This window comes from Oncorhynchus mykiss, chromosome 7 (assembly GCF_057628025.1).
Source record: "Oncorhynchus mykiss isolate SJ-2025 chromosome 7, ASM5762802v1, whole genome shotgun sequence".
Lineage (NCBI taxonomy): Eukaryota > Metazoa > Chordata > Actinopteri > Salmoniformes > Salmonidae > Oncorhynchus > Oncorhynchus mykiss.
Genome location: NC_143028.1, coordinates 72,304,053 through 72,318,062, shown reverse-complemented (window position 1 = coordinate 72,318,062; position 14,010 = coordinate 72,304,053). Strand labels below are relative to the sequence as shown.

General features: G+C 42.2%; 1 protein-coding gene across 2 annotated transcripts in view; it reads left to right on the top strand.

Moving 5' to 3' along the window:
* Window positions 1–14,010, top strand: part of LOC110528541 (alpha-1-syntrophin) — a 67,137-nt gene that overhangs the window by 50,205 nt on the left and 2,922 nt on the right. For both annotated transcript variants that reach the window (XM_021610658.3, XM_090241936.1), the window contains 5 exons: window positions 926–1,118; window positions 6,343–6,532; window positions 10,199–10,329; window positions 12,407–12,603; window positions 13,503–13,690. In XM_021610658.3, the coding sequence (XP_021466333.1) occupies window positions 926–1,118; window positions 6,343–6,532; window positions 10,199–10,329; window positions 12,407–12,603; window positions 13,503–13,690 (899 nt within the window). The remainder of the gene's footprint in view (window positions 1–925; window positions 1,119–6,342; window positions 6,533–10,198; window positions 10,330–12,406; window positions 12,604–13,502; window positions 13,691–14,010) is intronic.

Genomic DNA, 14,010 nt, shown 5'->3' with positions numbered 1-14,010 from the left:
AGGTCCAATTTCTACATTTGGTTGTGCATCATGTCAGTCACTGAAAGTCAGTCAATTAGCCCATGTCAGCAAACCTTTTTTAGATTGGTGTTAGTCTAGCGGCCAGCTATCTAAACTTAGTAATCATGGTCCACTGATTGTTGTTAGTTTCACTCAGATATCATATTAAAAACATTTCTCTGCGTTCTATGGCAGAATGTGTGGAATTGCATGAAATGTGTTATAAAATCCATGTGTAGGAATAGGAGGCCATGTGTAGGAATAGGGGGCCATGTGTAGGAATAGGGGGCCATGTGTAGGAATAGGGGGCCATGTGTAGGAATAGGGGGCCATGTGTAGGAATAGGGGGCCATGTGTAGGAATAGGGGGCCATGTGTAGGAATAGGGGGCCATGTGTAGGAATAGGGGGCCATGTGTAGGAATAGGAGGCCATGTGTAGGAATAGGAGGCCATGTGTAGGAATAGGAGGCCATGTGTAGGAATAGGCCATGTAAGAGAGAAGGGATGCGTGGTGAGCAGAGGATCTGGATTTGACTCAGTGACTTCACAAGTCACAGCAGTGAAAGAGAATACTTATGAAGTTCACAACATTGATAAGATCCCAGGCTATACTCCAAACTCCAAGTTCATTTGACTAATTAACCTTCTAAAGTACACTCCATTAGCTAAACATTGAGGGGTGGTTTGCCGGACACGAATCAGGCGTAGTTCTGAATTAAAAACGATTCTCAATGGAGATTTTTAGTCTTGGTTTACAGGCTTAATCTGTGTCTAGGAAACCGACCCTTATAGTATCAAAGTCGCAATAGTTGTTCTTACTCTCACTGCTTCCAATTCACCTGATATGATACCTTACATACCTTCCTTCTCCCTCTCAATTTGAATCCTCCTTACAACTCTCCCCATCTCTTGTTTCCTATCACAGTGAAATACATCAAGGAGATGTCAGCCTTCTTTAAGAACACCTTGCCCGGTGCACCCCTACCCTGGGACTCCCCCCATGCCACGCCACAGAAGGGCGCAGACGCCCCCCCTACCGAGCTGAAGGAGGCCAGGACCATCCCCCTGAAAATGTGCCAGGTGACCAGGAAGCAGTGCCCCCCGGACACAGAGAACAGGTACTGTGGGTGGAACCCAGTTCAATGGGGAACTGAGTTACATGATCAGAGAGAAAAAAAGAGAGAGCGGGAGACCGACGGAGAGGCGGACGGAGAGACAGAGAGAGGGAGACGGACGGAGAGAGGGAGAAACTGGGTACGATAGCTTGTATCTTGAATTCAGTAAGATGTTCATGAAGTCAGATGACTCACAAGGCACTCCTTTTGGAATCTAAATCAAGGCTCCTTGAATATAACGAGCACTCTACATTTGAATATTTACCTGATGCAAAGTAACACTCCTTTTTCTCACCAAGCTCTGGGCCTGTACCGACAAAAGGTCTGGGCCTGTACCGACAAAAGGTCTGGGCCTGTACCGACAAAAGGTCTGGGCCTGTACCCACAAAAGGTTTGGGCCTGTACCCACAAAAGGTTTGAGCCTGTACCCACAAAAGGTTTGAGCCTGTACCCACAAAAGGTTTGAGCCTGTACCCACAAAAGGTTTGGGCCTGTACCCACAAGGTTTGAGCCTGTACCCACAAAAGGTTTGAGCCTGCACCCACAAAAGGTTTGAGCCTGTACCCACAAAAGGTTTGGGCCTGTACCCACAAAAGGTTTGGGCCTGTACCCACAAAAGGTTTGGGCCTGTACCCACAAAAGGTTTGGGCCTGTACCCACAAAAGGTTTGGGCCTGTACCCACAAAAGGTCTGGACCTGTACCCACAAAGGTAGGAGAACTGATCTATGGTCTGTCCATGTAATCTTAATCAACATGATCTAAAGTACAAAACTGATCCTGAATCAGCACTCCTACTCTGAGGCTCTTTGAGCTCCAGCTGTCCCCTCTGGTTAGACTTTTCGTAGCCTATGGCCAGACTAAGTCCTCTCTTGGATCCAAACGTTGTTATGCTAATCCTAAATAAGGCCATGTAGTGGAGTGTCATGACGTTGGCCTGGGGGTAGGTTTATGACAGTCATAAATACCTCTTTCCCCCCTTTTTCCTCTCTCTAACCTACTGATGTTACATTTGCAAAACCCTTGGTTAACATAGAGATTCTGGGAACATCAGAAGGTGGGGGGAAATGAACTATATTCTGGTAATCCGACCAATTGAACATATGTGGTGGTACTTAATGAATATGATGTCAGTTCGGTTGTCATCTGAGACATTCTCATCAATGACAAACACGGCCTTCCATCTACCACCAACCTACCGAAGCGCAGCTCAGAGTAAATATTTATTGCATTTTCCTTTTCGACATGGGCGGTAATTTAGAATGCATAAGATTCTGTATTTACGATAGCACAGCTTCGCCCTTTGTTCCTCAGTCTTCCTGTTCTTTCACTCAAACCCAGCCCTTTTCTTTTGTGTAAGCAGCTGTCATATCTGTTCCGCCCGCTAGGGAAGTTTTCCTTTATGACGTAATTAAGTTATGATTTAATTATGTGTAATTCTGTGTGATTAGTTAGGTATTTAGTAAATAAATAATTAAACCCAATTTTTGTATTGCTGATTCAACTTGTTAGCCAGGGTTCGTGCAGATAACCAAGAATTTACAACTTTCAGATGAGACTGAATTAAGATGACGATTAATATTGACTGCTATTGATGTAAAATATTACTAGGTCTTTAAGAGTTTATTCGGAAGATAACAGCTCTATAAATATTATTTTGTGGTGCCCCGAATCTCTAGTTAACTACATTTACATGATTAGCTCAATCAGGTAATATTAATTACTGATACATTATTTTATATCATATCACTTAATCCATAGCATGTCATATCACTTAATCCGGCATAGCCAAAGACACGACAGGAGCAATAGTGTGGATGGGTCCTGCTTCATCTCTCTTCATATCTCACCCCTTATGGCTTGTTCCAGGTGAAAACGTTGAAATATTTCAACGAGAATCTACAGCACACTGGTATTGGGTTACCTTGTACGCTCCACAATGAGCTTTAATAGCGCTCTATGTGAACAGACCCAACGCCATGGTAAACCTAAGCACTGGCTGTAGTGCTATAGGTCTTGGGGGTGTGTCAGAAATATTTTTGCTATTTTCACAGCTGTTATTATGAGCGTAATCGCTGGCGCGAAATGACTGGGTTTTGATGAAGTTGTAGGAGTGATACTGCATGCGTTCGTCTCAAGTTCTGTAGGTTATTGACTAGTGATGGGGGCAAAAATTGATACAGTTACATATCGGGATATTATTTTGGACTAATATATCGTATCGGTTTGACAATATAACAATATTATTTTTTCGCTAGTTGGCTGTACTTGCAATACATATTGTATCGGTTAAGAGCGTTGGGCCAGTAACCGAAATGTCGCTGGTTCGAATCAAAATCTAATTTTATTGGTTGCGTCCCCATATATAGCAGATGTTATTGCCGGTGTAGTGAAATGCTTGTGTTCCTAGCTCCCCCCCCCAAAAAATCTGTTGATTTCCCCCTTGAGCAAGGCACTTAACCCTCATTGCTTCTGTAAGTCCCTCTGGATAAGAACGTCTGATAAAATGATTAAAATGGCAATTTAATACATATCGTATCGGCACCAAAGTATTGTGATATCATATCGCGAGGTCCCTGGCAATTCCCAGCCCTATAATTGACAGTCTTTGCGTTGTCATCTATTCCATTTTGTCTGGGAGCACAGAATATCCTCGTCCTAGTCCATTGTGGATTCATACGACAGTCCATTGTGGATTCATACGACAGTCCATTGTGGACTCATACGACAGTCCATTGTGGACTCATACGACAGTCCGTTGTGGATTCATACGACAGTCCATTGTGGACTCATATGACAGTCCATTGTGGATTTATACAACAGTTTATTAAATAGCATAGGTAAGAGTAATAAGTGATAGCAACATTTGTTTTTAAATCCAGTTTTCTGTAATTGCCTTATGTAAGTATAGGTCTTTAAGTAATCGCAGTTCTCCTCAAATAGAAAATACTACGCTCCTGTAAATTGTATCATATGTGTGCACGTTCTCAACAAGCAAGATATAGCCTAGGCCTATAAATGGCGTTATAGGACTGAACATTTTGAAAAGCCTATGTTTGGAGGAGTGTGTCTTTGGCGCTCTTTTGGAAATGGAGAGGGATAGAAGCCAAATGTAGTAATGCACTGTAGGTAGACCTATGTGAATTGTGAATAATGTAGTAATGCACTGTAGGTAGGCCTATGTGAATTGTGAATAATGTAGTAATGCACTGTAGGTGGGCCTATGTGAATTGTGAATGTAGTAATGCACTGCAGGTAGGCCTATGTGAATTGTGAATAATGTAGTAATGCACTGTAGGTGGGCCTATGTGAATTGTGAATGTAGTAATGCACTGCAGGTAGGCCTATGTGAATTGTGAATAATGTAGTAATGCACTGTAGGTAGGCCTATGTGAATTGTGAATAATGTAGTAATGCACTGTAGGTAGGCCTATGTGAATTGTGAATAATGTAGTAATGCACTGTAGGTGGGCCTATGTGAATTGTGAATGTAGTAATGCACTGTAGGTAGGCCTATGTGAATTGTGAATAATGTAGTAATGCACTGTAGGTAGGCCTATGTGAATTGTGAATAATGTAGTAATGCACTGCAGGTAGGCCTATGTGAATTGTGAATAATGTAGTAATGCACTGTAGGTGGGCCTATGTGAATTGTGAATAATGTAGTAATGCACTGTAGGTAGGCCTATGTGAATTGTGAATAATGTAGTAATGCACTGCAGGTAGGCCTATGTGAATTGTGAATAATGTAGTAATGCACTGCAGGTAGGCCTATGTGAATTGTGAATAATGTAGTAATGCACTGTAGGTAGACCAATGTGAATAATGTAGTAATGCACTGTAGGTAGGCCTATGTGAATTGTGAATAATGTAGTAATGCACTGTAGGTAGGCCAATGTGAATAATGTAGTAATGCACTGTAGGTAGGCCTATGTGAATTGTGAATAATGTAGTAATGCACTGTAGGTAGACCAATGTGAATAATGTAGTAATGCACTGTAGGTAGACCAATGTGAATAATGTAGTAATGCACTGTAGGTAGGCCTATGTGAATTGTGAATAATGTAGTAATGCACTGTAGGTAGGCCAATGTGAATATTGTAGTAATGCACTGTAGGTAGGCCTATGTGAATTGTGAATAATGTAGTAATGCACTGTAGGTAGACCAATGTGAATAATGTAGTAATGCACTGTAGGTAGGCCTATGTGAATTGTGAATAATGTAGTAATGCACTGTAGGTAGGCCAATGTGAATAATGTAGTAATGCACTGTAGGTAGGCCTATGTGAATTGTGAATAATGTAGTAATGCACTGCAGGTAGGCCAATGTGAATTGTGAATAATGTAGTAATGCACTGCAGGTAGGCCTATGTGAGTTGTGAATAATGTAGTAATGCACTGTAGGTAGGCCTATGTGAATTGTGAATAATGTAGTAATGCACTGCAGGTAGGCCTATGTGAGTTGTGAATAATGTAGTAATGCACTGTAGGTAGGCCTATGTGAATTGTGAATAATGTAGTAATGCACTGCAGGTAGGCCTATGTGAGTTGTGAATAATGTAGTAATGCACTGTAGGTAGGCCTATGTGAATTGTGAATATTGCAAAAGCATGACGGAAAAAGCTTCACGAGTAGATCATGTAGAAACCTTCTATGGACAGGCTTCTTGGTTAATGCATGGCCAGGATAAAGAAGACACCCAACACAATGCTGTTGAACCAGCCTTCATTATAGTAGGGTAAGGGTAGTTTATTAATCAAATAAAACAGATAAGAAAAATTGTTAAATGTTTGTAAATACGAGAGTCACTGGATTATCTCATCTCTCGTTGCATGATGGGCATATAGCCGACATGCAGGGTTTTTACATACATCCTCAATAACAACAGAAGCATCGCAGCTGGATAGGCTGCGCTTACATTGTCAAAATCCATGTCATAACCAACTGGGTTACTGCTAAAACCAGCTTTGTCCAGAGGTAAAGGAGAGGAGAGTTTTAATAGGATGTAAATTTATTTGTCACAGGAGGCAAACTTCAAGGGTCATCAAAATGGATTTTACTGCATTCTCCAGGGACCTGACCACAGCTAACACTGTTTTCTTGTGTGCGTCTCTCCCATTTCTCTCCTTACCTCTTTTCTTTCTCCATGTCTCTCACTTCACCCCCTCCCTCTCTCTTTCTGTCCCCTCTCTCTCCCCCTTTCCCACTCCCTCTCTCCCCTCCACACAGGTACTTTGAGGTGATCTCGTCCAGCAGAAAGAGCTCTGTGTTCCTGAGGGCCAAGGACCCTGCCATGGCCCAGTCCTGGTATAACGCCATCCAAGCCGGGGTTTCGGCCCTGGTGCCCCGAGTCAGGGATGAGCTGAGGGCCATGCAGGCGGGCCTGGAGGTCAAACACATGGGATGGATCACTGAGCAGGTACAAAGAGTCAAAGGTCAAATGTGAGTTTGTGATAGGCTTTATGTATTTCTATTTATGGCAGCCTGCCCTGGGTTCAAATAATAACTTTGAACATTTGCTTTAGACTTCCTGGAGTCCCAGGTGGGCGGGTCTTTGTATTTTCGGGACTTTTCGCAACAGACAAGCTCAATCAAGCACTGATAAAGTATTTGAAATTATTTTAAATAATATTTGATCCCAGGTCTTGGCGCAATTATTTCTTTACTTGTTAGTTTTGACAAATGGTAAAAACCGAACTAAGACAGACCTCTCTATTGGCTAGTCAGCTAATGTGTCTCCTGAGTGCGTTCCAATAAACATTGTCTGTAACATCAGCTGTTGTGACTGAAAATGTAATCAGGTTTATATCTTGGCATTTTAGTGATGCGAAGGCCAGATTAGCAATGTCTGACTCAAAAGAATGTCTGACTCAAACACTGTGCTCTGTTTAAGTGCATTATCGACTAGTATAGTGTCTGTTTAGTCTGTTAAGTGACTTTCTGAGAAGATTGTTTGCGCTAGCCTTGTGCTGAGGAGCTGCCAATTAGAAAGTCGTATGTGCCTTGAAAAGGGGAAAGACTGAAACATATACAGTTGAAGTGGGTCAGACGTTTACATACACTCAATCAGTATTTGGTAGCATTGCCTTTGAATTGTTTAACTTGGGTCAAACATTTCTGTTAGCCTTCCACAAGCTTCCCACAATATGTTGGGTGAATTTTGGCCCATTCCTTCTGACAGAGCTGGTATAACTGAGTCAGGTTTGTAGGCCTCCTTGCTCGCATACACTTTTTCAGTTCTGCCCACAAATTTTCTATGGGATTGAGGTTAGGGCTTTGTGATGGCCACTCCAATACCATTTTTCCACCACTTTGGAAGTATGCTTGGGGCCATTGTCCATTTGGAAGACCCATTTGCGACCAAGCTTCAACTTTCTTGAGCAACATTCTTGAGATGTTGCTTCAATATATCCACATCATTTTCCTCCCTCATGATGCCATCTATTTTGTGAAGTGCACCAGTCCCTCCTGCAGCAAAGCACCCCCACAACATGATGCTGCCACCCCAATGCTTCACGGTTGGGATGGTGTTCTTCAGCTTGCAAGCCTCTCCTGTTTTCCTCCAAACATAACGATGGTCATTATGGCCAAACAGTTATATTTTTGTTTCATCAGACCAGAGGACATTTCTCCAAAAAGTATGATCTTTGTCCCCATGTGCAGTTGCAAACCGTAGTTTGGCTTTTTTATGGTGGTTTTGGAGCAGTGGCCTCTTCCTTTCTGAGCGGCCTTTTAGGTTAAGTCTATATAGGACTTGTTTTACTGTGGATATACAGTGCCTTGCGAAAGTATTCGGCCCCCTTGAACTTTGCGACCTTTTGCCACATTTCAGGCTTCAAACATAAAGATATAAAACTATTTTTTTTTTAAGAATCAACAACAAGTGGGACACAATCATGAAGTGGAACGACATTTATTGGATATTTCAATAATATTGAAATGGAAGGAGTATCAGACCACTGCAAATCTACCAAGACCTGGCCGTCCCTCTAAACTTTCAGCTCATACAAGGAGAAGACTGATCAGAGATGCAGCCAAGAGGCCCATGATCACTCTGGATGAACTGCAGAGATCTACAGCTGAGGTGGGAGACTCTGTCCATAGGACAACAATCAGTCGTATATTGCACAAATCTGGCCGTTATGGAAGAGTGGCAAGAAGAGAGCCATTTCTTAAAGATATCCATAAAAAGTGTTGTTTAAAGTTTGCCACAAGCCACCTGGGAGACACACCAAACATGTGGAAGAAGGTGCTCTGGTCAGATGAAACCAAAATTGAACTTTTTGGCAACAATGCAAAACGTTATGTTTGGCGTAAAAGCAACACAGCTCATCACCCTGAACACACCATCCCCACTGTCAAACATGGTGGTGGCAGCATCATGGTTTGGGCCTGCTTTTCTTCAGCAGGGACAGGGAAGATGGTTAAAATTGATGGGAAGATGGATGGAGCCAAATACAGGACCATTCTGGAAGAAAACCTGATGGAGTCTGCAAAAGACCTGAGACTGGGACAGAGATTTGTCTTCCAACAAGACAATGATCCAAAACATAAAGCAAAATCTACAATGGAATGGTTCAAAAATAAACATATCCAGGTGTTAGAATGGCCAAGTCAAAGTCCAGACCTGAATCCAATCGAGAATCTGTGGAAAGAACTGAAAACTGCTGTTCACAAATGCTCTCCATCCAACCTCACTGAGCTCGAGCTGTTTTGCAAGGAGGAATGGGAAAACATTTCTGTCTCTCGATGTGCAAAACTGATAGTGACATACCCCAAGCGACTTACAGCTGTAATCGCAGCAAAAGGTGGCGCTACAAAGTATTAACTTAAGGGGGCTGGATAATTTTGCACGCCCAATTTTTCAGTTTTGGATTTGTTAAAAAAGTTTGAAATATCCAATAAATGTCGTTCCACTTCATGATTGTGTTGTTGATTCTTCATAAAAAAATACAGTTTTATATCTTTATGTTTGAAGCCTGAAATGTGGCAAAAGGTCGCAAAGTTCAAGGGGGCCGAATACTTTCGCAAGGCACTGTAGATACTTTTGTACCTGTTTCCTCCAGCATCTTCACAAGGTCCTTTGTTGTTGTTCTGGGATTGATTTGCACTTTTTGGGCACCAAAGTATGTTCATCTCTCAGAGACAGAACGCGTCTGCTTCCTGAGCGGTATGACGGCTGCGTGGTCCCATGGTGTTTATACTTGCATACTATTGTTTGTACAGATGAGCGTAGTACCTTCAGGCATTTGGATATTGCTCCCAAGGATGAACCAGACTTGTGGAGGTCTACAATTTTCTTTCTGAGGTCTTGGCTGATGACTCAAATGATGTCAATTAGCCTATCAGAAGCTTCTAAAGCCATGACATAATTTTCTGGAATTTTCTAAGCTGCTTAAAGGCACAGTCAACTTAGTGTATGTAAACTTCTGACAACTGGAATTGTGATACAGTGAATTATAAGTGAAATAATCTGTCTGTAAACAATTGTTGGAAAAATGACTTGTGTCATGCACAGAGTAGATGTCCTAAACGACTTGCCAAAACTATAGTTTGTTAACAAGAAATGTATGGAGTGGTTGAAAAAATGAGTTTTAATGACTCCAACCTAAGTGTATGTAAACTTCCGACTTCAACTGTACAACGCATATTGTTGAAAACCCAACAACAAAGACAACAATGTCTAAAACCCTTTGATGGATAGAACAGGATCATTATAGACCTACAAGACATTGAACTTTCCAAGAAAATATTTCTGTTCATGTTTTTAATTGTCCTTAACCACTGTGAATTCTGACAAATAGACATTCTTTGGAATGAAAAGAGACAAATGTGAACCTACTGATCAAATAGTCACTAACAAGACATCCATTGGTCTGCTTCAGGAGAAATTATGTTACACATTTTCCCCGCTTGTACTTCAGTATGGAATTGAAATTAATATTTGATGTTAACCTTTTGTCAAGGAGGTATTTAAATATGTGACTGTGTGTGCATTACATTCATAGGGATGTGTACATATGTTGTGATATGAGTCATGAAAAGTGTGTGTGTGTGTTGTCTGTTTGTCCTCCTCTCCCTCAAGGCGACCCAGGGTCCAGAGAGACCGGTGCTGGCTCTGCTGACTGAGAGAGACCTGCTGCTGTACCCCACCCTTCCTGACAGTAAAGACGGCATCAACAGCCCAGCCAAGAGCCACCCGCTCATCACAACTAGGTAGGATCGACACAATAAAAACGATGCACTGCACTTAGACCAGGCGGATGAATATCTTACAAAAGCATTTAGTCAAATAGCCATTTTCGCAAAACTGTTTCCATTGTGGCTGAGTTTAGTCCATGAAAATGAGCAGTATATCTAATATGATCTATTTCTAGGCTACTAAATGCTTTTTAGCCTATACAACCTCACCCCCAGTCCCCCAAAAGCAGCCTTTTCGTAAAGCTCTTAAGCCTTGTTCGCACTGCAGGCCTTAATGCTCAAATCACTTTTGTTTTTCCAATCCGTTTTGGAATACTGACTGTCCAAACAGCAAGTCATTTGCTGACATGGCTATGCTAGTTGTCATAGTAACACCGGGTGTGTGCAGTGGTGTAGGCTGATTGGTGGTAGTGCTCCTGCTTCCTATCACTCAGAAGTTACGTAGCATGCTAACAACGCCTGTCATGGATGGTGTAGGCTGATTGGTGGTAGTGCTCCTGCTTCCTATCACTCAGATGTTACGTAGCATGCTAACAATGCCTGTCATGGATGGTGTAGGCTGATTGGTGGTAGTGCTCCTGCTTCCTATCACTCAGAAGTTACGTAGCATGCTAACAACGCCTGTCATGGATGGTGTAGGCTGACTGGTGGTAGTGCTCCTGCTTCCTACCACTCAGAAGTTACGTAGCATGCTAACAACGCATGTCATGGATGGTGTAGGCTGATTGGTGGTAGTGCTCCTGCTTCCTATCACTCAGAAGTTACGTAGCATGCTAACAACGCATGTCATGGATGTCTCCCAGTTTCTTTGAATGTTCAAAATCATAGTGTAGGAAAACTTTTAAAGCCTCAAAGGATAAGATGATCCAACTTTCAAAACAAGTCATTTTGGCCAAGGCAGGCAACTAGCTAGCTAGGTAGATGTTCAGATTTCTAGCACATTCACTCATTTGTTTGTTAACAATTAACAAGCTAATCATGTTCCTGTAAAACTGTCAGCAGAGTAGCTAGCAAGCAAGAAGATACTGTATGTCGAATATCAGTCTAAAAACCACTTGAGGGCAAATAAATCAGATATGACTGTTCAGACACAAGTCACACGGCCAGGAATCACATTTGTTTCTAACTTCAAACCACCTACGAAGATGGTTTGAAATGTGGCTTCAAATATCAGATTCCATAGATTTGGCTGTTCAGACTGCAGGAAAAAGAACAGATTTGAATCACTTCAAACTTCCAATGTGAACACTGCTTTAACGCTCTCTTAAAGGGGTGAGCAATGGAAATGGTGGCTATATTTTCATTTTTTTATTTGACCTTTATTTAACTAGGCAAGTCAGTTAAGAAGAAATTCTTATTTTCAATGACGGCCTCGGAACAGTGGGTAGAACGACCTGTTCAGGGGCAGAACGACCTTGTCAGCTCAGGGATTTGAACTTGCAACCTTCCGGTTACTAGCCCAATGCACTAACCACTAGGCTACCCTGTCGCCCCAGTGATTTGCCAGTGCAAATAATGCAGTCAGAACTTGCAGATACATCATACAAATATTAACGAGAAGACACGTAGAAAGGTTTAACCCTATAAGGTTTCATAACTTTAAGTCTAAGCCGTTGGGCAGGTGGGGTTCTTAGCTGGCATATGGAATTGTTTTAAGATGGTCTTACTATGGATCATATAGCTATTTGATTTAGAATTTTAGGACCCCTTTAGGTATAAAATATTGAATGTGGCCTTTACTTACTAGCCCAGAGAAACGCATTGAATAACATGAATAAAAAAAATAAAAAATAATAAGAAACAAAGTTTTGCAGTGTTTGTCCTTTATATAAGAAAGCTCAGGAAATATACAGTACAGTCAAAGCTTTGGACACACCTACTCATTCCAGGGTTTTTCTATTTTTTTTACTATTTTCTACATTGTAGAATAATAGTGAAGACATCAAAACTATGAAATAACATATATGGAATCATGTTTTAACCAATAGTGTTAAAACAAAATATATTTTATATTTGAGATTCTTCTTTGCACACTCTTCTCTCTTCCAACCTCTTACCACCTTTCCCCTCTATTCCTTCCTGTCTCCTCCAGACTGGTCCACTCAGGACCGGGGAAAAGCTCTCCCCTGCTGGACTCGGAGCTCTCCTTTGGGCTGCGCACCGGCACCAAGCAGGGCGTGGAGACCCACTTGTTCCGGGTGGACTCGGCCAAGGAGCTTTCGGCCTGGACCCACATGCTGGTGGACGGCTGCCACAACGCCGCCGAGCTCATCCAGGAGGTCACCACAGGTATAGATACAGGAGTAGCAGATTAAGTTAGCCTACTGGGGGAGTTACAGGGCATTCAAAAGTCAACCTGTACTTTCAAAAACATTGTGAATTGATTGATAATATAGTTAGTGCATGGTGTCACCTACAAGAGTGTGTCACTTTAGCAATGAATCGTTGCTGCAGCACAGGTACTTTTTGGGGTGGCAGGTAGCCTAGTGGTTAGAGTGTAACCAAACGGTTGCTGGATCGAATCCCTGAGCTGACCAGGTAAAAATCTGTCATTCTGCCCCTGAACAGGCAGTTGACCCACTGTTCCCCGGTAGGCCGTCATTGTAAATAAGAATTTGTTCTTAACTGACTTGCCTAGTTAAATAAATAAAAATAAATAAATTGTTGAAAAGTTACTTTTTACGGCTCCAACTGCAATAAATCATCATGAATGGCTGCAAGACAGCCGCAGATGGTCTAGCAAAGACCTTCAGCAAGTATGCAGGTCTGGCTGTTTTATATAGGGTAGTACTGCCCCCTGCTGGCGTTGGGGTGTGTTGCAACATAAAAACAATAAAAAGCCACTCATTGCATTCATGGGAAGCAGCCACATCTAAACTGCCTGAACCTACTAAATCAATTAAATCCAACTGACTGCATTCATATATTCACTGTGATAGAACAGATCAGTCAATCAACTACTGTACCTTCAGTATTCAGTTTTGTAAATGGAGTGTTACAGAAACATAGAGCAACCTATAATCAGAACCTTTAGGGGCAGTTTCCTGGTTCTCCTGATCCTAGACTAAAAAGCAAGAGAATCTCCATTGAGAATGCTTTTTGGTCGAGCACTAGACCTAGTCTATGTCTGGAAAAACCGGCCCTTAGTGACCAACCTTCCTAATGCCTATATCTGTGGTCCCTGGCAGCCTGCAGCTGGAACGGGAAGGAGTGCAACCTGGGAGTGCACATCGACGAGGGCTTTAGCCTTTTCACTGAGGAGATGGGCATCAGAAAAACGGTGCTCCTCCAGCAACCCTTCGAGCGTCTGCGCATGTCCTCCGATGACGGTGTACACATGATCTTCCTTGACTTTGGAGGGCCAGAGGCGGAGATTGTGAGTTGGATTGTTGACTGAGTGTTTTGCTTGGTGTTGGTTGGCTGGTTTGTCTCTCTCTCTTTCTCCTTTCTCTTTTGTTTACGCTTTCTTTATCTTGCTTCTACTCTCTTTCTCTCTCTCTCTTGCTTCTACTCTCTTTATCTCTTTCTCTTGCTTCTACTCTCTCTCTTTTTCTATTGCTTCTACTCTCTCTTTCTCACTCTCTCTCTCTCTCTCTTTCTGTGTTTTAACAGAGTAGTCATTGTTTGCTATGCTAACATACTCAACTATAACAACGTCAAAGGTAATTAACATATCTCTCTTCCCTCTGCCTCCCG